At 57.8% G+C, this 22173-nt stretch overlaps 1 protein-coding gene across 2 annotated transcripts in view; it reads left to right on the forward strand.

Annotated features, from left to right (window-relative positions):
* The first annotated feature begins 1028 nt into the window (after positions 1-1028).
* CAPN11 (calpain 11) overlaps positions 1029-22173 on the forward strand; it is a 29911-nt gene continuing 8766 nt past the window's right edge. Inside the window, exons 1-12 of one of the 2 annotated variants that reach the window (XM_027833835.3) lie at positions 1029-1621; positions 11439-11730; positions 12461-12530; positions 16484-16602; positions 16840-16973; positions 17173-17341; positions 18380-18463; positions 18547-18632; positions 18883-18957; positions 19896-20056; positions 20908-21077; positions 21312-21323. In XM_027833835.3, coding sequence (XP_027689636.2) covers positions 11485-11730; positions 12461-12530; positions 16484-16602; positions 16840-16973; positions 17173-17341; positions 18380-18463; positions 18547-18632; positions 18883-18957; positions 19896-20056; positions 20908-21077; positions 21312-21323 — 1326 coding nt within the window. In that variant the 5' untranslated portion in view covers positions 1029-1621; positions 11439-11484. Of the gene's footprint in view, positions 1801-11438; positions 11731-12460; positions 12531-16483; positions 16603-16839; positions 16974-17172; positions 17342-18379; positions 18464-18546; positions 18633-18882; positions 18958-19895; positions 20057-20907; positions 21078-21311; positions 21324-22173 lie in introns of both variants that reach the window. The other variant, XM_027833836.3, reaches the window with a different exon arrangement.

Raw genomic sequence — 22173 nt, forward strand, 5'->3', positions numbered from 1 at the left:
TTAGCCTTTTGCCCATCTTTGGGATGGGTCAGCCTGTTGCTTGTTATGTGTGTGGAATGTGCAAGTACCGGAGAGTTCTGATAGCTAGTGGTCCAGTACCTTTTAGATATAGATATATATATTTTTTGGCAACATCAGTCCTTTCCTTGCCAGCTTCTGTGAGCAGGGCCTGCCTCTTGCTCACAGCTTCACTTTGCTTTATGTTAGCAAAGTCTTGACCATTACTTTAGTTCAGGCCTTAGGCCTCATACCGGACCTCTGATATAAGGATTTATGTTTCAGGGCCTCATCTTACTACAAAGGCTATCAGGTATTTCATTCCAGTGCATTAACTCCTAGTCTGCCCTGCAGGGGATCTGGTCCCATTGAGGGGCATTAAGCGCTGTGAGTGGGCTGCTATCTGAGGTAGGGGATCCCCTGGCCCTGGAGACATGGGCAATGCCCTTCCCAGTGCTCCAAGGAGGGGATGCTGGCTGGATCACTGTCCTTCATGAAGCAGGTCCAGGGCAGTTCTCAGAAAAGTGCCTGGAGCTGCTGGAGTTGTCCTGTGAACAGCTGGGAAGGATCCGGTTGGCTCTTGGTGTTGGGGAAGCAAGGTCCAGCCCCGGGACGTCCCAGGCTGTGTGAGAGGAGTGGCCTGCCATTGGAGAATGAGCGAAACACACAGCCTGGCTGCAAGAGGCATAAGTGATGGTGGTGAGAGAGACCTCTTCATCGGGAAGGAAAGTTCCAATGGCCTGCACATGTGAGTGGGAGCCAGGAAGGCTAGGCTTATATTTCTGATGCTACTATGGATGTTTGTCACCTGCCTCAGTTTCCCCATCTGGAACATGGGAGGATGATCCTGAGCGCTCTAATGTGGGGAGGATATGAGGTTAATTAATGTCTATAAAGTGTGTGTGGTTGGCATGCAGGCTACAAAGGCTGGGCAGTGTTTTGTATGCCCTCTTCTGGATGGACTCAGAACTACTCAAGTGTGTGTCATAGACTCTGTACTATTAATGGAGGTTCTCCTTCACTCAGGGGTTAGATCCTCTGCTTTTGGATCCAGGAAGGTCGGAGCCTCTGCTTCAGCCCATGGTGGGAGCCAGGCTCGGAGTCTTCTGCTGACCCCAGGGCCAGCCCCTCTGGATCCATCACTGGTGCAGGCGCCTTGCTTTTGGAGTGAGGATCCCTTTGGCAGGCGTCTCGGAGAGCTGAAGCTTTTAGTGCAGCCTCCTCACCCCTTGTAACATGCCCTGACGCAGCTGAAGGGCGGTGCAGGATCTGCAGCCTGGCACACAGGGCTGGGCAAACACCAGTCAGGGGGGAAATCCTGAAGTGGGGCGGGGAAGGGGAGGCCTGGGCTTCTCCAGGGAGCAGCTCCAGGGCAGGGAGTCAGACAGCAGCTGCTGTGCCTTTAATTTCTCTGCCCATACCGCCCCCCCTCCTCACACTCAATCTAAGCTGCATGCTCCGCACATCCTGCCACCAGGCCAAACCCCACCTTTCCTCTGTGCAGAGCCAGCAGCCGAGCTAGCGCCTCTGCTGCAGCGAGCCGGGGCGAGGGAGGCTCCCAACACCCGCGCGGGGCCAGGGAAGGAGAAGAGAGGGCAGGGCCCCCCCGGGAGCAGCCCACACAGTAAGTCTCTCTGCTCTTCTCAGCCCCTCCGGCCACGCTGGGAGCCGATTAACAGCTCAGCTTCTAGAGGCTGCTAATTTCAGGGCCTGCCTGGGAGGGAGGGGCTGGTGGCAGGGACCCTCCCTGGCTTGGGCACTCGCTCCTCTTGGCTGTGGCAGCTGCTTCAGGGAAATGATCGGGTGAGTCAGGGCGGTGGCACCGGCCTATGGCACAGGTCTCTCCCCCTAGAGCTCTGAAGATGGGGAGGGGCTCGCAGGGTTCTGGCTAGAAGTCTGTGCTCCAGGCCTGGGGGTCCCCTCCCTCAGCACGAGTGGGGGGAAGGGGACCCCCCCCTTTTGCACCTGGGAGGGCAGCAGTGGCATTTTCTCTTTGCCCCCCACCCTGCGAGTGTCTATGGCATGTGCAAGGGGAAGCTGCTCTGGGCTGAAGCCAGCTGCTGTGTTGCACCCAGTGTCTGTGAGCCAGGCAGGGACTGCAGAGGATATGGGTGTTCAGCCTCAGACCTGCCTTGGGTCCTGGGCTGGGGGTGGCTTGTTAACCGGATTGTTGTTCCAGCTCTGGAGTTGCCCCCTCCCCCGCCCCCCAGCCTTCCCCAGTGCTGCTCAGCGATGCCCTGGGAGCGCCCGCCCTGTGCATTGCAGGGCTGCCCTGCTGAGAGTGCCAGCCTAGGGGAAATCCTAGGGAGCTCTTTCTTCCACCCCTCACCCACGCTTCCTAACTGGCAGTACTGCAGTTCCCCAATGCACCCTGTCTGGAGAGTAGCCTCTCGGTGGGGGCTGGACAGGCCGGCCTGGGGAGGATCCTGCCATTCTGAAGGGAGAGGTTGCTGAGAAATGAGCTCCCTGGCTCTGGCTGCAGATGTGTTGCAGCAGTGGGGGCCCTGTGAGTGCCTCGATAGAGAAGACTGCAGCCCACGGTCCCTGTGGAGCTTGGGGTCTACAGTTGATCGGGGTGGGGGCTATGTGAGAGCTGGGGGAGGCTATGCGTGAGGGAGGCTATTGCGGTCTGGCTGCTTCTTGGCTCCCATTCCCAGCTGTTTGCAGGAAATAGCTTTCCTGCTCCAAGGCTCTGTACTGGGCCCAGCACCCTTTGGAACAATCTCCCGCAGCTCAAGCACCTCTCAAGACAGCGTCTTTCCATTTGCTCAGCTGAGGTGTAAGACTGGCCCTGGCGGCTTTGTGGTTACAAAAGATCCCAGGGCGTGTTTCCATGGAACTGATGTGAACTCCCTTGGCCTGGCCAGATCCCAGCCTGGGTAACTGCACTGTGCCTTCCATTAGTCCTGTTGTTTCACGTGGGTGCCTGCCTTGAGCTCTTGTGCGTAGTGTTGCTGTCTGGTGTGTTCCACCCCAGAAGTGGCTGCACTTTGGTGCTGGGTGACCAAGTGTGTATTATATGTAGTTTGGGATTGGGGTGTGGCATTCCTTGGGCTGGTTGGAGAGAAAGTGCCATGCAAGCCTTGGTAACTCTTTTTATGTTTTGCTGGGTGTGGTGGCCAGGTGCGTCCAGGCCTGGTTTGAATTAGACACAGTTCCTGGGCTCTTCTGTGCTGTCTGAGCAGCCATCCCTGGGTGCTGGATTCCTCATGGAGTGAGGAGGGCTCGGCCACGCACAGCAGTAAATCCAGCCCTGGGGCTGCTTGTCCTGTTTCCTTTAACTTTCTAGTCCCTGGAGTTACCCCCTTCTCCACTGGATGTCATTACTGCAGAGACTTGGTGCCCTCCCAGCTCAGGCAGGGATGGTAAGCAGGGTGCTTGTTGTGTTGCAGCAGGTCCTTGATGCAAATCTCGCGGGTTGACATGGAGGCAGGCCTGTCCTAGATACTCACTACATGCTCTACTGCATCAAGGGCTACCCACCTCCAGCCAGCCGTGGGAGGCTGTTGCAGGAAATGAGGCCTGCATCCACTCCGCACCTGGTGGGCAGCACCCTCCAAGTCCAACGGCTTCAGTTCTGGCTGACCTGGTCAGCTCCGCAAGGAGCCTCCCTCAAATGCCTGGGGACCAGCAGTGGTGGGAACAGCTGGACTCTCAACTGTGTATATAGGGGCGCTCCTGTGATCACAGGCTGAAAACAAAGGGACCTGGACTTCCCCCCAGAACGGTCACCTGGGTTCTGTACGGAGCTGAACTCCTCCTGTGCACTTGAATAAGGGTCTGCCTGCTGGGTCACCCTGCTGTTGGGTGTCAGCATCACACTGGGGATCCCAGTGCACTGTTCTGCAAAGCTTTGAGTTCTGTTCCCACCTGGGGGGATTGGCACATCTGAAAGAGCTGTCCCCGGAGTGGTGGCTGGGATGGTGGCAACCTGACTGGTAGGAACTGTTGGTGATCCAAGGTCTAGCTGGAGGCCAGTCTCCCCTGGTGCAGGGAAACTGGAGAAGCCAAGTCCCAGCACAAAGGTGGAGGGGGAATTGGTGAGATAAACCCTACTGTGCAGCTGGAGAAACCCAATCGCCTGCCTGTGGGTGCAAGAGAGTCAGTGGCAGAGCTGGGATTTGAACCCAGGAGTCCAGTGCTCCTTCCCTGATCAATAATGGTTGCAGCCACCAGCTAGTAGGGCTCAGTCTGAGCATGACGTCGCTGGAGGCTGAGTGAAGACAGAACTGATCTACAGGAACGGATATGGGTTGGGGGGGGGGGGGCAAGTTGGGGCCCCTCCCTACTCCACGCCTTCCACCTGCAGTCACCCTGCGCTCCTGCTAGGGAAATGGGGCTGTGGCCTGGGGGCTTGCCCTGCTCTGCCCACCCAGTGCTCCAGCAAGCCCTTGTGCCCTGATCCCGCTCCCCAGCAGGAGCGCTGGGAGCACCCTTTTTTTCCAAGGCCCCTGGGCACAGGCCCCGTTGGCCCAATGGCTAATCCTCCACTCCTGGTGTAGGGTTTGTTTAGCTGCTGGAGGGAGGCCTTTGGGGACTGGAAGGGCCAGTTGGTTTGTGTCCGAAGGAACAGGGAAGGCATCTTCCAAACCAAACAAACAGGGCAGTTGTGCTTCCCCTCGAAAACCTCGCTGTGCTGCCAGCATACGCTGGAACAGCCGAGGTCGCCAGTTCTGAGGGGGGCAGAAGCTGTCCTAGCCATGCGTTGCTCCGGAGCTCCCGACTGCTCGGATGCTTGGCACCGTGCAGGGCTTGGGGAAGGGAGTGACACCAGGGGAGGACTCTGAAAGGGAGCTCAGGGACTCCCAGGGCGAGAGTCAGCCCTGGCGTCACTGACTTGTTACACTGAGGAGAAGGCACTGCATGGAGGGATGGGGAAACCTATTGCTATAGCTGGGCTGGGGAGCAAGCTTTGTGGCTGAAGCAGTATTTCAGGTAGCAGTGTGTTTCTGGGGGCCTATTTTCCAGGGGTCTGTGGAGCCAGAATTGCCCCGTGGCATCAAAAAGATGGATGCTGCTGGACGGGGCCTGCCAGGTACAGAGATGGCTTTGGGCACTCCCTGGACAACAGTTGGCTTGTGCCTTTCTGAAGCATCATCCAGAAATGTGCACCCTATATGCCCACCCAGGGGACCCATTGGCTCCATCAGCACAAGCCTGCAGGGAGACCTTTGTCTGCTCCTGCTCAGCTGGCATCCAGACTGGTTCCCTATGTGTCTGAAATGCTCTTCACTCCCTCTGCACTCAGGAGGACTCCAGCATCAACTTCTGGTTACCTCCTTTGTGAGCACAGCAGCCATCAGCGCCTTCCAAAATACACTGAATAACAAGGCTAATAATAACCTATGCTGTGCGCTATGGATGGTTGTGCCTTCTGGGCAAGGCTCAGCTTATCCACAGGGGGCTGCTGCAGAGCTGGGAGGAGCTATAAATGTTTGAAGAGGAAGCAGGGGTGCAGGAACTCTACAAAAGAGGCTGCTAGTTTTAGGCCCCTGGGGATGAAGAAAAGCATGTAAACGTTCCCAGAATGTCACTAGTGCAGGGAAGTCTGCCTGAGTCTGCAGACAGCCTGAAACCATCGCTCTGTGAGGGTGACTGCCCCCTGGGGGTGAGGGGGGGCTGTTCACTCAGCTGATGATGGAAATGTCAGCATTAACCACTTTACTGCTGATCACCACATGGTTGGAGAGGGAGGGTTGGTCTATAAAGCTCTATGCAGCGTGACTGGGAATGGCAGCTCATTTGGGGGTCACAAGTGGGTGGCACTTAAGAGATGACCCCCAATTATTTTTTCCCATCTGGTTCCTGGAGCCAATCAGCCAGAAGGGAGGATCAGAGAACTCCACCCACGGGGAGCTAAACCCCAGGAGCAGAGTGGGGCTTTTCACACAATGCTTAGCCTGGCACCATTGTTTTGCAGGGCAACAGTCAGTCGGGGTCTGAGTCACTTGGGCAAGCCGTTGCTGGCATGAGGATGTGCAGTAGGGAGGGGGCATGTAGTGCTGTCAGTGCAGTGGGTGAGGGGCTGGCGCTGCCGTTGGGGAATGCTCTTTCCCTGGAGTGGCACTGCCATGGCTAGAGCACGCTCACACCCATATCAGCGCTGCACAGGCCTGCCGGGGAGGTAGGAAAGGGCCCGGCACAGCATGAGGAGGCTCGAGGCAGGGGAAACCACAAGCCAGGAAACAAAGGCAGCACGGATGACTGTGCCTAGTGGTGTTCCTTGCCCTGCCCTGCCAGTCAGAGACAGGAGGAGCTAGCCCAGGGGCTTCCTGGATGGGAAGGTACTTGACTGGTACACCGAGATGGTGTCGCTGTGAGGTTCTTGGGCACACAGAGGTGCTAGTGCTGTGGACCCTGGGGTGGGGAGTTGGCACTGGGAACTGCGTGGGAGTGGCACCAGGTGCAAGGATGAAAAAGGGGATTCATATTGTGGCAAGGAGGGGCACGGGGTGGGGAGAGGAGCAGAATTGGTACTGCCTGGGGAAAGGGGTACTGGACATGCAGGCGGGAGTTCATAATGTTAGAGGAGCAGGCACCAGGGGCATGAAGGGTGGTTGGGGCTGCGGGGGGAGGGTATATTCTCTCCCTCCCCACCTCAATGAGCATTGGAACAGATACAGCCAGTGCCACCATAGGGCAGCTCTGTGGGGCAGGAGCCACATGCACCTTGTGTTCAATGCCCAGTCTCTTGCCCATCCCAAGGAAGCCAGCAGAAGTATAGCATGGGATCTGCCAAGAGCTGTCCCAGCCAATGCCATCCATTCCCTCCTGGTAACAGCAGGCACCCCCAGGATTGAGGGAGACCTCCTCGTGGCCCGGCTCCGTCCATGCTGTCTTGTGCTGGGGGTTGTGGAGTGTCTCTCAGCACTGGGCTGCTAGGTGCCTGGTCCCCTGCCATTCTGGGGGGCTCTGGCAGGGGTGGAATGGAGAGGATCGTGGCTGGCAGCAGGGAGGCTGTGGGGAAAGTGTTACGGGCCCCAGGGCAGGATTTCTGGCAGCAGAAAATGGAGCCTAGCTTGGCCGTTGCAGTGAGATGTCCTGGGGGTAGCTTGGGGTGACTGTCTGAGCTGGGGAAGAGTGGGGGTGGGAAGGGTCTGCTCCACCAGGGTCCCTCTGCTGCCGTGTGCAAGGAGACTTCTTGTGTGTTTCCAGCACTAGTCCTGCCGAGTGTCGCTCCCTGTGAGATGAGGACCAGCCAGCATTTCTGAGGGGGATTCCAACAGGTCCTCGGGGTGATGTTTTACCTGCGGCCTCCCCTTCCGCGGGCCCTAGTGCCAGTCCTCAGAGCGAGGCCTTGGGTGTGCCAGCCAGTGCCCACCGCCTCATGCTCAGTAGTGCTCCTATGTGTGCCATGGATCTTGCGCTGGCTGCAGTCCCAGCGCAGGCTCTGGAGCAGCAGCGAGGTGGGTCAGAGCTGACCTCGCTGGATGGGGTGGCGCAGCACACTGGGGCCTGGTGCTCAGGGGAGCCCAAACCCACAGGCCCCAGGTGCTGATTAAATCCTTCGGAGGCAGGGACTTTGCAGGCCTTTACCTGTTTTGTGGTGGGCTCCCCACCTCCACCCATCCGTCATTCACCCAAGAGGGCGATGGGTCGCAGTCCCAGCAAGGGAGGTTGGGGTTTGGCCCAGGTGATCCAGGCTTGGCTGGCTGTGGGGCCCACCCCCATATTTTGGGACGGGAAGCTGGTGACTGGTGGGGGGAGGGCCAGCCATGTCCCTGGCACTAGTGGGAGTTGGTTAGTTGCACACACCCCGACCAGGACAGAGCTGTGGTCCTGCTGGTCTGGCATCCAGTCTCCAGCAGGGACTGATGGCTGGGCACTCTGGAGTCCCCCTGCACCCGTATACCCCTCTCCCTCCTGAACACCATTGTGGATAGAAATGTGGTCTGTCAGGCTGGAAGCCATGGCCCAGTTCTACACAGAAGTGACAGTGTCTGCGCTATGGATTGGGGTGTGGGAATGGCCCCTGACTGTGGGAGGCCACCCCAGGGGTCCTTTCTGCACTGCCAACTGGCCCCGGCTTGGTCACTTGGTTTCTGAGTAGCACGCCTTAGTGGGAGGCAAAAAAAAACGAGAAGTTCTTGTGGCACCTTAGAGACTAACAAATTTATTTGGGCATAAGCTTTCGTGGGCTAGAACCCACTTCATCAGATGTATGAAGTAAAAGATACAGGAGCAGGTATAAATACATGAAAGGACGTGGGTTGCTTTGCCAAGTGTTAGGTCAGTCTAACGAGATAAATCAATTAAAAGCAAGATACCAAGGGCAGAGAAATAACTTTTGAAGTGGTAAGAGAGTGGGCCATTACAGACAGAATAACCGAGGAGTACTTGTGGCACCTTAGAGATGCCCAAATAAATTTGTTAGTCTCTAAAGTGCCACAAGTACTCCTCTGGTTTTTTTTGCTGATACAGACTAACATGGCTACCACTCTGAAACCTGTCACCATTACAGTTGACAAGAAGGTGTGAGTAACAGTAGGGAGGGGCTCTCCTGGAGCCAATGGTACTTTCCCAGCAGAGGCAATGCATGGGAGGGCATGCAGGGTCACATCCCCCCCCCCCCACCCCCAGATTGCTCGGTCACATGGTGTGGCCAGGCTCAGCCGGTGAGCTGCACAAGGCAGGGAGAGGCAGAGGCAGGAGGAATAGCTGGGAGCTGCAGGGAGGGGCCACTGCTTTCCAGGAAGGGGCGGGCATTGCTTTTTTGGGGGAAGGGGCTGCGTGGGGGGGCAGGACTCAAGCTGTTCTGGGGTTGTGCCACCCCCCCACCCCACCCCACCCCACCATCATCAGGCACGGGTCATCTCAGTTTCCCGGAATCATGCGTCCTGTCGGCTCTGAGCTTGGTTTGAGTCACACTGTCCTGCTGGAGGAGGGCTGCCCCGGATCCTCCCTCTTTTCCACCTTTCCAGACTCCTGTAACTCCTCCAGGAGTTTGAAGTCCAAGTCCCACTGCCCAGGGCTGAAGCATATAATTTAGCTTCACAAGGTCCCCTGTGGTGTGGGCCCTGGGCAATTGCCCTGCTTGCCACCCCTTAATGCCCACCCTGAACTTGCTACCTCCTTAAACCTGTCCTGCAACCCCCCTGGGGGTCGGTTAAGAGAGAACCACTGCTCCAGCCCACTGAGCATTGCTGGCTCTGGCCTGCAGCCTTGCAGAGATGTCACCGCTTGCTAATGGGCCCTCCAAATGTGCTGACTCAATGCACGCTCGGCCAAGGGCATCTCCAGAAGGAAGGGACTAGTGCAGGCAAAATCTACAGTGCTGCGGGGCCCATCCCTGGGAGGGGGAGCCTGAGGAGCAGCCACTTCCAAACCCCCCTCCCTTCCCCCCTGAGGAGTTCCCACCTTCCCACTGTGGCCAGTCTCTTTCCCCCCCACCTCATGGTTTGTCTCTGAGAACAATATCACCCACATCTTCCCCCCACCAACCTGCAGGGATAGCTAGAAGTGGGTCTAGGACAGTGGTTTTCAAACTTTTTTTCTGGCAACCCAGTTGAAGAAGATTGTTGATGCCTGCGACCCAGTGGAGCTGGGGCAGAGGGATTTGGGGTGTGGGAGGGGGCTCAGGGCTGGGGCAGAGGGTTGGCGTATGGGGGTGAGAGCTGTGGGATGGAGTCGGGAATGAGGGGTTCAGGGTGTGGGAGGGGGCTCTGGGCTGGGGCAGGAGGTTGGGGTGCAGGAGGGGGCTCTGGGTTTGGGGGACTCAGGGCTGGGATGCGGGAGGGGATGAGGGCTCTGGGCTGAGGGTGCAGGCTCTGGGGTGGGGCCGGGGATGAGGGGATTGGAGTGCAGGAAGGGGATCTGGGTTGGGGGGGCTCAGGGCTGAGGCAGGGGATTGGGGCGTGGGCCTACCTCCAGTGGCTCCCGGTCAGCGGTGCAGGCGGGGTGCAGAGGCAGGCTTCCCGCCAGTCCTGGCACCACGGACCATGCTGCACTCCGGAAGCAGCCAGCAGGTCTGGCTCCTAGGTGGAGGTGCAAGGGCTCCACCGCCCGCAGCTCCCCGGCCAATGGGAGTGTGGAGCTGGTGCTCGGGGTGGGGGCAGCACACAGAGCCCCATGGCCACTATGGGCTGGACCTGCTGCTGGCCGCTTCCGGGTAGGGACTACTAGTTTTACTACTAGTTTTTACTGCCCACCAGGGTCTCTGGGTGCTGAGCAAGGCAACCCAGTGCCTTGTATTCCACATCCCAGTACAGGGTGGCGACCCAAACTTTGAAAAACAGTGGTCTAGGAGAGTCCCAGCATCTCCAGTCCCAGCCTCCCCCAGCAGGAGCACTGGTGGTGGGGGAGCGCCCACGTATTCCAGTCCCAGCTTCCCCCAGCAGGAGGCACCGTAAGGAGAATGTTGGTTCTGGGGGCACCTCCCAGCCATTCCAGTCCCAGCCACCCCCAGGAGGCACTATGGGGAATGGGGCAGGAGTGTTGGGTCTGGCAGGGCTCCCATCTATTCCAATCGCAGCCTGCTCCCGCAGGAGGCGCTGTAAGCAGCAAGAACAGAGCGCTGGAGTGAAAAGTTCATCGCTCTGAAGTCCTGGTGGGCAGTGATGAACAGTGGGTGCATTGCCTTTGGTGTGAGGAATGGGGGCTGAGGCGGCCAGGATTCCTGCATGCTTGGCCCCTTTCCAGACAAGTCCAAAATCGCTGTTTGTAGTTCTGTGCGGAGTTTCAGCAGCGGAGCCGCTCCCCACCCCATCTGCTCCCAGCTGGGGTCCAGGGCAGCTCTGTTTGTTCGGCTTAACACTATTGTGGATAGAAATGTGGCCTGTCAGGCTGGACGCCACGGCCCAGTTCTACACAGAAGCGACAGTGTCTGTGCTATGGATTGGGGTGTGGGAATGGCCCCTGACTGTGGGAGGCCACCCCAGGGGTCCTTTCTGCACTGCCAACTGGCCTGCCGCGCTCGGTCACTTTGGTTTCTGGCCTCCCTCACAACAGTCTGTCAAAAGGAAGATGGTTACTGTGTGGGACGAACTTTCCATCCTGTTAAAGTAGTAGCTGGAAGTACTAGTCAGAGTCCAGCATACAGCTGTGCAAGCTTCTCCAAAAGGCTTCACTATTGCACCTCAAACCAGACCAGCCCTGGGCTCCCCACACACAGCTGCCAGTGTCCCTCACCCCTGACCTGCAGCCCCCCCCACCCTCCTGCTATCCCAGCCCTGGGCTCCCCACACACAGCTCTGCCGATGCCCCTCACCCCTGACCTGCAGCCCCCCTCCTATCCCATCCCTGGGTTCCCCACACACAGCTCTGCCCATGACCCTCACTCCCAACCTGTCTCTTCTCTGCCTAGCCCAGATTCCTCTTGCAAACTCTGTTCCCATGGGGGAGTCCTGTCCCCAGCCATCCCTGAATCTCCTCTTCCCCACCTCCCACTGCCCCACACACACTGCTGTGCCATGTCTCATCTCCTAGTGCCTTTTTCATCACAGGGGGAGGTGCTGAAGCTAGCGCTGCCTGTGCCTGGCCAGCTGCACCATGATGCCCTTCGGGGGAATTGCCTCCCGGCTGCAGAGAGACCGGCTGCGAGCGGAGGGGGTGGGTGAGCACAGCAATGCTGTCAAGTACCTGAACCAGGACTACGACACCCTGAAGCAGGAGTGCCTGGAGCGTGGCAGTCTCTTCGAGGACCCCCAGTTCCCAGCTGTCCCCTCCGCCCTCGGCTTCAAGGAGCTGGGGCCAAACTCTGGCAAGACCCAGGGGGTACGCTGGAAGCGCCCATCGGTAAGTGCCTGGCGCTCTCCTCTGTGGGGCCTACAACATCCATCTGGATCCACTCAGCCAGGAGGCCCTGGACTGTGAGAGCTGCTCTGCCATGGTGACCCAGGCTGTCGCCCTGTCCCTTACACACTGGATCACTTTGCCTGCCCTGAACCCTGGTCCACAATCTGCCAAGCACTCCAAATCCCTCTGCCTGCCCCAGGCCTCATCTCCTTCAGACACTCTTCTTCCCCACAGGTGCCCGGAGCCACGGGTGCCAAGGGAGTTCTGTCTGTTGCACCCCCCGAACTGGTTGCCTTCTGTAGTGAGTTCCTTTTCCCTCGGTTAGATCCGGGCGTTGAAATGTGGGGGTTGGTCTCTGTCTCACCCCTGCCCTTTCTGGATGGAATCGGACCTGTGCAGGTGTGTGAGCCCGTTGCCTTCAGTGACTGGGGGCCCTCAATGTAAGCCCTCATACCATTGCCACTAACGAGGTTTGGGGCCTTTGGCTCTGCAGCAGCAGGTCTCAAAATGTTTCCCCACTGATCCCTTTGGAGTGGTTACAGTCAAGGCCCTTACCCACTGCTGGTGGCAGCTGGCACCCCTCTCTCCTAAGGGTGCTGTCAGACACTGCCACTCGTGGTCACCCCTGCTCCCTGAACCAGAGCCCAGCTGATACCTGCTGTGTAGAGATCAGAATGCGGATCCTGCTGAGATCTGGCACCAGTATTTGAGTGTCTCTGCCCCTCTGCAGGATATCGTGGGGGACCCTCAGTTTATTGTTGGAGGCGCCACGAGGACGGACATCTGCCAGGGGGCTTTGGGTAAGTACTGTCCCTCCAATCCCTGCACAGCGGCACCTGGGGTTTGGTACAGAGTGAGGAGGAGGTGTTTGTTTGAGGAGTGTTTGAATGGATTGAAATTGTGGGGCCCTCTCAAGTGCAAAGAGAGGATCCTGGTGGCAGGGGCCAGGGTTTTGTAAGGGTCGATTTCCAGCATTCTCTCCAGGAGTTGGGGGGACCCCAGTGCCCCTGCTGAATCAATTCTGCTATTACTTCTGTTCTTCCCCCATAATCCCACCCAACCTTGAAGCTCTGGTTCCATTCTGGGATCTCCCTCCCATCTTGCCAGGATCTAAGAAGGACTTCCCTCCCGTTTAGCACTATGCAAAGGGCAAGGGCTCGCAACCCCTTCGCCACTACTGTGTGTGACTGACTGTTGGTTACAGTAGTCCGTGGACATCCCAGCCAGGAATCCAGGCTCCACTGTGCCAGGCACTGTGCGTACATGTCCGTAATAAGCCAGTTCCTGCTCCAAAGAGCGTTCAACCTTGGCAGGTGATGAGAGACAACAGTAAACGAACGTGGTACAGGGCAAAGTAACAGTGCTCTGACTGTGATCGGTGGTGGTGGCCGCTCGCTTGCATAGTGTTTTGTGGGCAGCATGGTGGAGGTGAATTGGAAGGACCATGCAGTGGCTCTGCTGATTTTCACAGGGAGTGCCTTCCAGGCAGGCGAGGGAGAAAGCACAAAGGTGACCAGTGGTCAGCAAAGGCTGGCAGAGGTAGATGTCTGGATAATATATTCGAGTTGTTAGGTAGGTGGGGCTGAGCTGTGATTAAAAAACAGTAGCTTGTGTTTGATGCCTTGGAGAAGGGGGCGGGGCAGTGGAGGGACCCAAGGAGGAAGGTGACACAGAGTGATCTTAGCTGGCAAGGTGATCTTAGCAGCAGCATTTTGAATAGGCTCAAGTGGAGCAAGATGGTATGGAATCATAGACACGTAGGGCTGGAAGGGACCCTGAGAGTTCATCTAGTCCAGCCCCCCACACTGAAGCAGGACCAAGGAAACCTAGACTGTCCCTGAGAGGTGTTAATCTGACCTGTTTTTAAAAACCTCCAGTGATTCCACAGCCTCCCGAGGTAATCTGTTCCAGCGCTGAGCTATCCTTACAATTCCAAAGCTTTCCTGATGGCTAACCCAAATCTCCCTGGCTGCAGATTAAGCCAATTACTTCTTGTTCTACCCTGAGAAAACATGGAGAACAATTGGTCACTGTCCTCTTTACAACAGCCCTTCACATATTTGAAGACTGTTATCAGGTTCCCCCTCAATCTTCTTTTCTCAAGATTAAACCCTCCCTCCCCCGTTTGTTTTTTTTTTACCTTTCCTCATAGATCATATTTGCTAAACTTCTTACGTTTGTTGCTCTCCTCTGGCCTCTCTCCAGTTTGTCCACATCTTTCCTAAAGTGTAGCACCCAGAATTGGATGCAGTACTCCAACTTGAAACTCACCGGTACCCGAGCAGGGCAGGACAGTTACCTCCTGTGTCTTCCATACAACACTCCTATAAATACACCCCAGACCTACAACACCCCTGTGAACTTGGACACTTCCAAGAATTTGTCAAGGAGCAGTGATGATGGGAGATGATGATGGTTTTGATAGTGTAGCCAGATTTTTTTTAAATGCTGCGTAGGAAGAAGTGGCAGGATTTAGATACGGTCTGAACACGTGGATCTCGAGAGCAGGGTCTCCTAAAATACTGTGTGCTGATGTGTGTTAAACAGCTGCTGTGTTCCACCCCCGAGGTGGCTGCATTTCAATGTCTGGGGAAGTGATTACTGTGTCTAGTTTGTTGCACCCCTTGGGGACTCTGGGAATGTCGAAGCTGCCATGGCACAGCAGCAGGACCTGCATGGGGAGCCACAGAGCCAGGCTGGGTACAGTCTCTGGAAAGAGAGAAGCAGGATCCCCAACTCCCTTACAGCAGCCAAAACTGGGCCCAAAATTGCAGTTAGTACATGAGTCTGTCCAGGAAAGAGCCATGGCCAGAGTAGAGGTGGGAGGCTGCAGGCCAGGATCAAGAGGCATAGGCAGAGCTGGGTGAATGGGCCAAGACTGGAATGGTGAGATGGGGAGGGCTGTGGGTCAGGAATGAGGGGCATTGGCGGAGCTGGGGGTGGGGCCCCAGGACTGGACAAGCAGGGGGAGTTGGTAGCCAGGATTGCGGGGCATTGGCCCAGCGGGGGTGAGGTTGGGCCACTCTGTGGTGTGCCCATGGCAGGCACTGCTGCCTCCACCCGGCTGGGATTCGTGAGTGGAGCGGGTGGCGGGTGTTCTGGGCCTGGCCACGCCCGGGCAGGAAGTTGCTAGGGAGCTGAGTCACAAGGGGAGGGCAGCCAGTGGCTTGAGGGTTGCTGTGGTGATGGTGTGTGAGTTGGTGCTGTGGCTATATTTAGAATTCCCAAAGGGATATCAAAACCAGGCCCTGCTCCTGAGTCCGGTCCAGGGCGTGCCCCCTGCCCCCAAGTCCAGTCCAGGGTCCCTGAGTCCAGGCCTGGTTCTTTTCCTGCTGGGAGCTTCCCTGTTCTGCCTCCTGGGCACTCCCTCTGCATCCCATTAATTGATCTTTAAATATTCACGGTAAATAGGCCTAATGGCCTGTGATATGATGTTAGATGGGGTGGGATCTGAGTTACTGCAGAAAATTCTTTCCTGGGTATCTGGCTGGTGAATCTTGCCCATGTGCTCAGGGTTCAGCTGATTGCCATATTTGGGGTTGGGAAGGAATTTTCCTCCAGGGCAGATTGGAAGAGGCCCTGGAGGTTTATCGCCTTCCCCTGTAGCATGGGGCACGGGTCACTTGCTGGAGGATTCTCTGCTCCTTGAAGTCTTTAAACCACGATTTGAGGGCTTTGGTAGCTTAGACATAGGTGAGAGATTTTTCGCAGGACTGGGTGGGTGAGATTCTGTGGCCTGCGTTGTGCAGGAGGTCGGACTAGATGATCATAATGGTCCCTTCGGACCTTAATATCTATGAATCCCCACCCCTGCTAGCCTGTGCCCACGCTCTGCTGCTCCCCCGCCCCTCCCAGCCTGTGCCATTTCCCTGTTGGATTTGCCAGTTGCCAGAAAAATAATTTAATCCGCCAGGTTTTTTCTTTTTTACATGGATACTATATACTAGATATAGATGCTATAAGTGGCTGTTGGGGGAGGGGGAGCTGCAGAGTTGCCTTGTGGTTGGGGGTTGGGCTTGCCTCGTGGGGGAGGGGATGCCAGTTTTTTGGCATTTTGGAGGTGGTAACCCTATCTGTCTCCCCTGGCGCCCAGTCGTCTCCGCCCTCAGCCGCTTGTCATTCACGGCCTGGTTCCTGCCCACAGCAGGGCCACCTGGCTTGTTCCCTTCTGACTGACAGGAGCAGCTGGGGGTGAGGCACAAGCTGGCTGGCCTCCCAGCAGTTCCTGCCCTCCCCCATTATTCCCAGATGCTCTGGGGAGGAGTGTGAACCCCTGGACACAGTGCCCAATGCTTGGCTTGGATCTTGGGGCAGCATGTGCATGGGGGCTTTGTGGGGCTGTGTTTCCATCCCCCTCAGTCAGTGCTACCTCACCAGGCCCTTGGTCCCTTCCTGCAGAGCACGTGGGAGGATGGCAGGTGCCGGGGGGGCACATCCTTCTGCCTCCACAGGGTTAACCAGGGGTGTTGTGGGGATGGAGCATCCCTGGGAGGAAGTTGCTGTAACTCCCCCTCACACACTGCCCTGTTAACTCCTTCAGTGGGTTCTGTGGGCCCAGGGGATGCAACTGGCACTTGTATCATAATGGGCAGCAGGCTGGAGGATCCCATGTGGCGCTGCCCAGGGCGGGAGGGGGGTGAGGTAGAAGTGGGGAGGGTTACAATCTCTGGTCTCAGTGACTCAGCAGGGAAGCTGTAGGGAGGGAGAGGCTGGGGGCAGGTCTGGTGGCTGATCCCAGCTCCCTGCTCTCCAGGTGACTGCTGGCTGTTGGCTGCCATTGGTTCCCTCACCCTCAACGAGGATCTCCTGCACCGCGTGGTGCCCCATGGGCAGAGCTTCCAGGAGGACTATGCTGGAATCTTCCACTTCCAGGTAAGGCCCAGGGCAGGGCAGTTCCCCACCCCACAACAGGTGCTGCAGAGCTCGTCGAGGTAGGTCCAGGCCTCGGAGTGGAATCCAAGCCTCCCCCATGGCCCTGGCCTAGGACCATCTACACTGAGTAACTCCTGGGCCCTGTCATGGCCCCTCTCTGCCCCAAGCTCCGCAGCTATCCCTGTCCACGGGAGCCTGGTCTTGCCCCGCTCACCCCAGGCTCTCCTTCCTCCCCAGATCTGGCAGTTCGGCGAGTGGGTGGACGTGGTGGTTGACGACCGGTTACCAACCAAGGACGGGGAGCTGGTGTTTGTGCACTCGGCAGAGTGCTCCGAGTTCTGGAGTGCCCTGCTGGAGAAGGCCTATGCCAAGTGAGTGTCACCCTGCTGGGCCTGGGGCCAGTGGGGTCCGAGAGGGCGAGGGGCTGAGCGGAGAGCACATCTCTGGGGATCTTGTCCTGGGGGTGTCTCCTCCAGTGGGCTTGCTCCTCTGATCTGGGGAGCAGCTGGTGAGTCCCACTGCTGTCTGCCCTGGCGTCCCGCTCATCCTCTGGCTCTGTCTGGTGTGCAGACTGAACGGCTCCTATGAGTCCCTGTCAGGGGGTAGCACCACGGAGGGCTTTGAGGACTTCACTGGCGGCGTGTCGGAAATGTACGACCTCAAGCGGCCACCCCGCAACCTACCCAGGATCATCCACAAGGCGCTTGATAGAGGATCCCTGCTTGGCTGCTCCATCGACGTAAGGGGTGCTCCTCTTTCGTGCCCTTCCCTAAGGGGTTGTAGGGAGCTTGGGGCCCCTTCTCCTTCCACCTCAGGCTCTGAGGCCAGATTGCTCCCTGCGTCCCCCTCCATGCCCAGCTGCCAAGGGGGTAGGTGTAAAATCCTCCTTAGCTGTGTCACAAGGCCCTTGATAGAGAGGGTAGCTCCCAACTGGTATCCTCCCACCATCTCAGCAGGGTTGGCCCTAGCTTGAGGAGTGCCCCACCCAGATCACCCCCATCTGAGGACAGCATAGCCCCCTGCTGAGCCCCAGAAGCAAGGGCTGGGGAGCAGAGCTGGTTCACAGTCTCTGTAGGTACCTCAGGCAGGGGATCTAGATGGGACCAGTCTTGCTGGCGGGGGAGGCTCGTGGGTGCAGAGAGATCATTCATGCCCCTCTGCCCCATTGGAGGGTTTTGGAGCAGGCATGTGCCCCCTTGTGGTGAAATTTTGAATCAGCACGCACTGATCTGCCATTTCCAAGCGGGTATGTGGGGGCCATAAAACCAAAATCCCCCAAACAACTGCGGGGGCAGGTCAATCCAAACCTTTGAGGAGAGGAGCCAGAGAGTGGGGGCTTCAGCATTAGCCCCCAGCCTGAAGGGTCCCAGGGAATGTACTGTGAAGTAGAGGGATTCTTTCCTCCTCCCCCAACCTCTGCTCTAGGTGTGTTTTTTACAGGCATCCACAAAGTGGGCAGTATCCATTCATCTCCCCCTGCCCCCCCAACCCCTCCCAATGTGTCGCATTGCAGCTATCCCTCCAGCAGAGCCCTTGTTGCAGCTGCTGCAGTGAGAGGGAGCAGGGGCTGGGTGGGTGGCTGTCACGGGGAGTTGAATAGATTGGCCCACATCACCAGCCCTGGTTGACGGTGCCCTGCCCCTCCCCGGGGCTGGAGCAGCTTGGGATGGGGGTTCTCTTCGGGAAGGCAGCATGTGTCAGTGTCTCCTTATCTAGAGGAGGAGGTGCTGGCTCTGGACAGCGGGAGATGCACCAATTCTTTGTCCTCTCCCCTCAGATCACAAGTGCCTTTGATATGGAAGCAGTGACCTTCAAGAAGCTGGTGAAGGGGCATGCCTACTCTGTCACAGGCTTCACTGAGGTGAGTGGCTGCCTGGGACCAACAGAAATTACATGGCTCAGCCAGTGGCATCAGTTTAACCTTTGACCTCTGAATTTTGCCAGGTGGAGTACCGGGGTCGCCAGGAACAGCTCATTCGCATCAGAAACCCCTGGGGTCAGGTGGAGTGGACCGGAGCCTGGTGCGACGGGTGAGTGAGAAACGGGTGCCATGCTGGTATTGTAGGGTCCTGCTGGGAGGAAAGTCTTGTAGTGTGCAGTCCAGGTGCTGTTTGCATGGCACTGCTAAGAGAGAGCTTGCAGTGCGTGATGCGCCTGCGGCAGATAAAGGTGCAGCTCCAGGGTGGGCTCTGAAGTGTCTGGCACTGGGGCGTGTCGGGGAGGGTGGCACAGTTCAGTATTAGTGTCCCCTGTCTAACCGCCTCTCTCCTGCCATCCCAGCTCTTCTGAGTGGGACAACGTGGACCCCTCCCAGAGGGAGGAGCTGCAGCTGAAAATGGAGGATGGTGAGTTCTGGTGAGTATCTGCAGAGACAGATGGTGCCACTCTCCAGCAGGCGGGGCAGCCTGCACCTGTTCCAGACGGGGGGTGGGGCCATAAGGTTCTGATCCTCGGGGAATCACATGCTTTGTCCTAATGGGCTGAATTCCTACCAAATCAGAGCCTACGAAAGTGTCTTCATCTCCCCAGTTAATAACTCTGCTCCTCTGCGGCCCTTCCACCCAGCCAGACGCTATGGAGCTGGCCAGCCCTCCAGGCATGCAAGCGGGGCCTGTCGTAGCACGTCCGCACGCCACGTCCTGTCGCCCCTGTCCCAACTGCAGGCTGTTGCCATGGTGGTCCTGCTGTGCCGCGCGCCATTGAGAGCGCCTGCTTCTTGGCCCAGAGTTAGGGCAAGGGAGTCCGGTGGGGTTTGTTGCCCCGAAGATGGAAGTAGAGCTGGAGGATTGGCAGAGGGCTTCACGGCGCGTAGCTCTGCTAAGGGACCCTATGCTCAGGGCGGGACACAGCCAGGCTGATGATACGAAGGACCCCAGCTGGGCTGCATGGGGCTTGGGCCAGCAGGAGGGACACCTATTCCAGGCTGCTGCCAATGAACCCAGATGAGCCCCCCTCTGCACTCAGCCTTGTTGAGGTGGTGATAGCAAATAGGGCTGGGACAGGAATGTGAGGGAATAACCTTTGCTGGCCCCAAGCATTGCTGGCTCAGACAGTAGTGGGGGGTGGGCTGGATGGGACCGCCTGAGTGTGACGCCTGTAACTCTCCCTTGTCTGAGAGCTCCTGAGCAGTGGGGCACAGGGAGGGGGTTAGAGCCAGGAAAGCGAGGGCCCCGTGGATGGGAAACTGGGAGCCCCCCATGCCACCCCAGCACCGCTGAAGAAACCCCCTGGTGGAGAGACTTGAGCTGGGTGGAGTCTCAGTCTTTTGTCTGCCTCCCCTCCCCCATGTTCAGGATGGCTTTCAAGGACTTCATGAGGGAATTCTCCAGGTTAGAGATCTGTAATCTGACCCCTGATGCCCTGGACAAGGACGGCCTGAGCAAGTGGCACACGACCCTGTTCGAGGGTTCCTGGCGCCGAGGCAGCACAGCAGGGGGCTGCAGGAACCACGCAGGTACCACCCACCACCAGCCTGTTCCTTAAGGGTATGTCTACACTGCAGTGTAAGCCTAGGGTTCAAGTTCAGACTCAGGCCTAATCCCCTTTCCGTCCACACACAAATCGCACAAACCCAGGGCTCGAACCCAAGACCCCAGAGGGGTGGGGGATCCAAGCCTGAGTCAATCCAGGACCCAGGGTTCAAGCCCTGTTGCTCTGCAGTGTAGACGCAGCCCCACTGGACTCATGCTCTGGGAGTCTGCCAAAAGTATCCCACGGGCCAAATTCCATTGTCCTCTGGACAGCCAGGTTTAGTGGGCAGTCAGGTTTTCCCACACTGCACCACGAACAAAGGGCTAAAGCAGCCACGTTTTTGGAAGGGCACTAGGAAGTCTGGGGTATAGATAGCTGGACTTGTGCCCACCTAATGGAGACCCAGGTTGGGGCCCAGGGTTCAACAGTTTGGGGTTACAAATGAGTGTAGACGCTCAAGCCCTAGGTTCACAAACTCAAGTTCTACTAACCCTGGGCTTACATTGCAGGGTAGACATACCCTAAGACTCCAGTTTTCATGTGTGTGTGATCAGGGAGCACAGTGATGCTCTGGAAGTGGTCTGCCATGGGGTGGGGGTTGTGGGGCCTGTCCCTGCTCTGGCAGGGGGCAGCCCCTGGGCAAGGAACAAACTGTGTAGCCCAGCGAATCTGAGCCCTGCGATAAGGAGGGAGTGGCTGGTGATCAGAGACACGGGGGGGTATGCAGGAGCCTACCCCTTGTGTAGTGTTCGCTGTGGGGAAGTGGGTGCAATGGGGGAGGAGGCTGTGGGGCCTGCTCACCCAATGCATTATCCCGCCTCCTCTTTCCTGCAGCCACGTTCTGGATTAACCCCCAGTTCAAGATCAAGCTCCTGGAGGAGGACGATGACCCCGAGGACGATGAGGTGGCCTGCAGTTTCCTGGTGGCCTTGATGCAGAAGCACCGGCGGAAGGAGCGGAAGGTGGGGGGAGACATGCACACGATCGGCTTTGCGGTCTACGAGGTAAGCCCCTGCATGTTGCTCAGCACTCCCTAGGGGTGGGGAGTCCCCCATCCCAACCCACATGTGGGCAGCACTGCTGAGCCCCAGAGAGAGCCAGTGAAGGGATCCCACAAGCCCTGTTAGTGGGGTGACTTTCCTCACTCGCCCCCCATTCAGCACTGAGCGCAAGAGGCAGCAGGCAGGGGCTCCGCTCCCCACAAACAGATCCTGATCTCTCTCTCCTCCTTTCCACAGGTCCCAGAGGAGGTATGTCCTGAGCTGCCAAACCCCACCGCTGGAGTGTGAGAGAAGAGGAGTGCTAGGGCTGGCAGGAAGGGGTTAATTCAGAGCCTGGGCTCCTGAGGTCCATCAGCCCTGGGGATTTCCCACCTCAGCCTTTCATCAGTTCCATCAGCCTGCTAGGGTGACCCCTGGCCAAGCCTTCCCTAGGCTGGCAGTAGAAAGCATGCCAACATGTGCTTAGCAAGGGAATACCAGGAGGAGCTGGCTGATGCTCGGCCTGGGCTCGGCACGCTCAGGTTTGAGCAGGAAGATCCCCACCGCCTGGAGTAGCTCCGGAGCCACATGAGGCTCCTCAGAAGTTAATATGCGGCTCCTGGTATAGGCACCGACTCCGGGGCTGGAGCTACAGGCACCAACTTTCCAATGTGCCGGCGGGTGCTCACAGCTCAGCCCCTGGCTCTGCCACAGGCCATGCCCCAACTCCACCCCTTCCCACCCCCTCTTCTGAGCATGCCCTGTCCTCACTCCTCCCCCTCCCCTCCCAGAGCCTCCTGCAGGCCACAAAACAGCTGATTGGGAGGTGCAGGGAGGGAGGGGGAGGCGCTGATTGGCAGGGCTGCTGGTGGGTAGGAGCTGCTGGGGGATTGCTGATGTACTACTGTGGCTCTTTGGTAAATTCTGGCTCCTTCTCAGGCTCAGGTTGGCCACCCCTGCCCTGGAGTAATCGCTCACTGCAGTGTGTGCGTGCGCGCGCACATGGGGCAGGGGCTATCTCCTTGCCTCCAGAAGCTGCTGCATTGGTCAGTGGTGAGAGACCAGATACTGGATTAGCTGGGCCGGGCTAGTCTAACAACTTCCTGGAGATGGTCTGTCC

Source organism: Chelonia mydas, chromosome 3 (assembly GCF_015237465.2).
Source record: "Chelonia mydas isolate rCheMyd1 chromosome 3, rCheMyd1.pri.v2, whole genome shotgun sequence".
Classification (NCBI taxonomy): Eukaryota; Metazoa; Chordata; order Testudines; family Cheloniidae; genus Chelonia; species Chelonia mydas.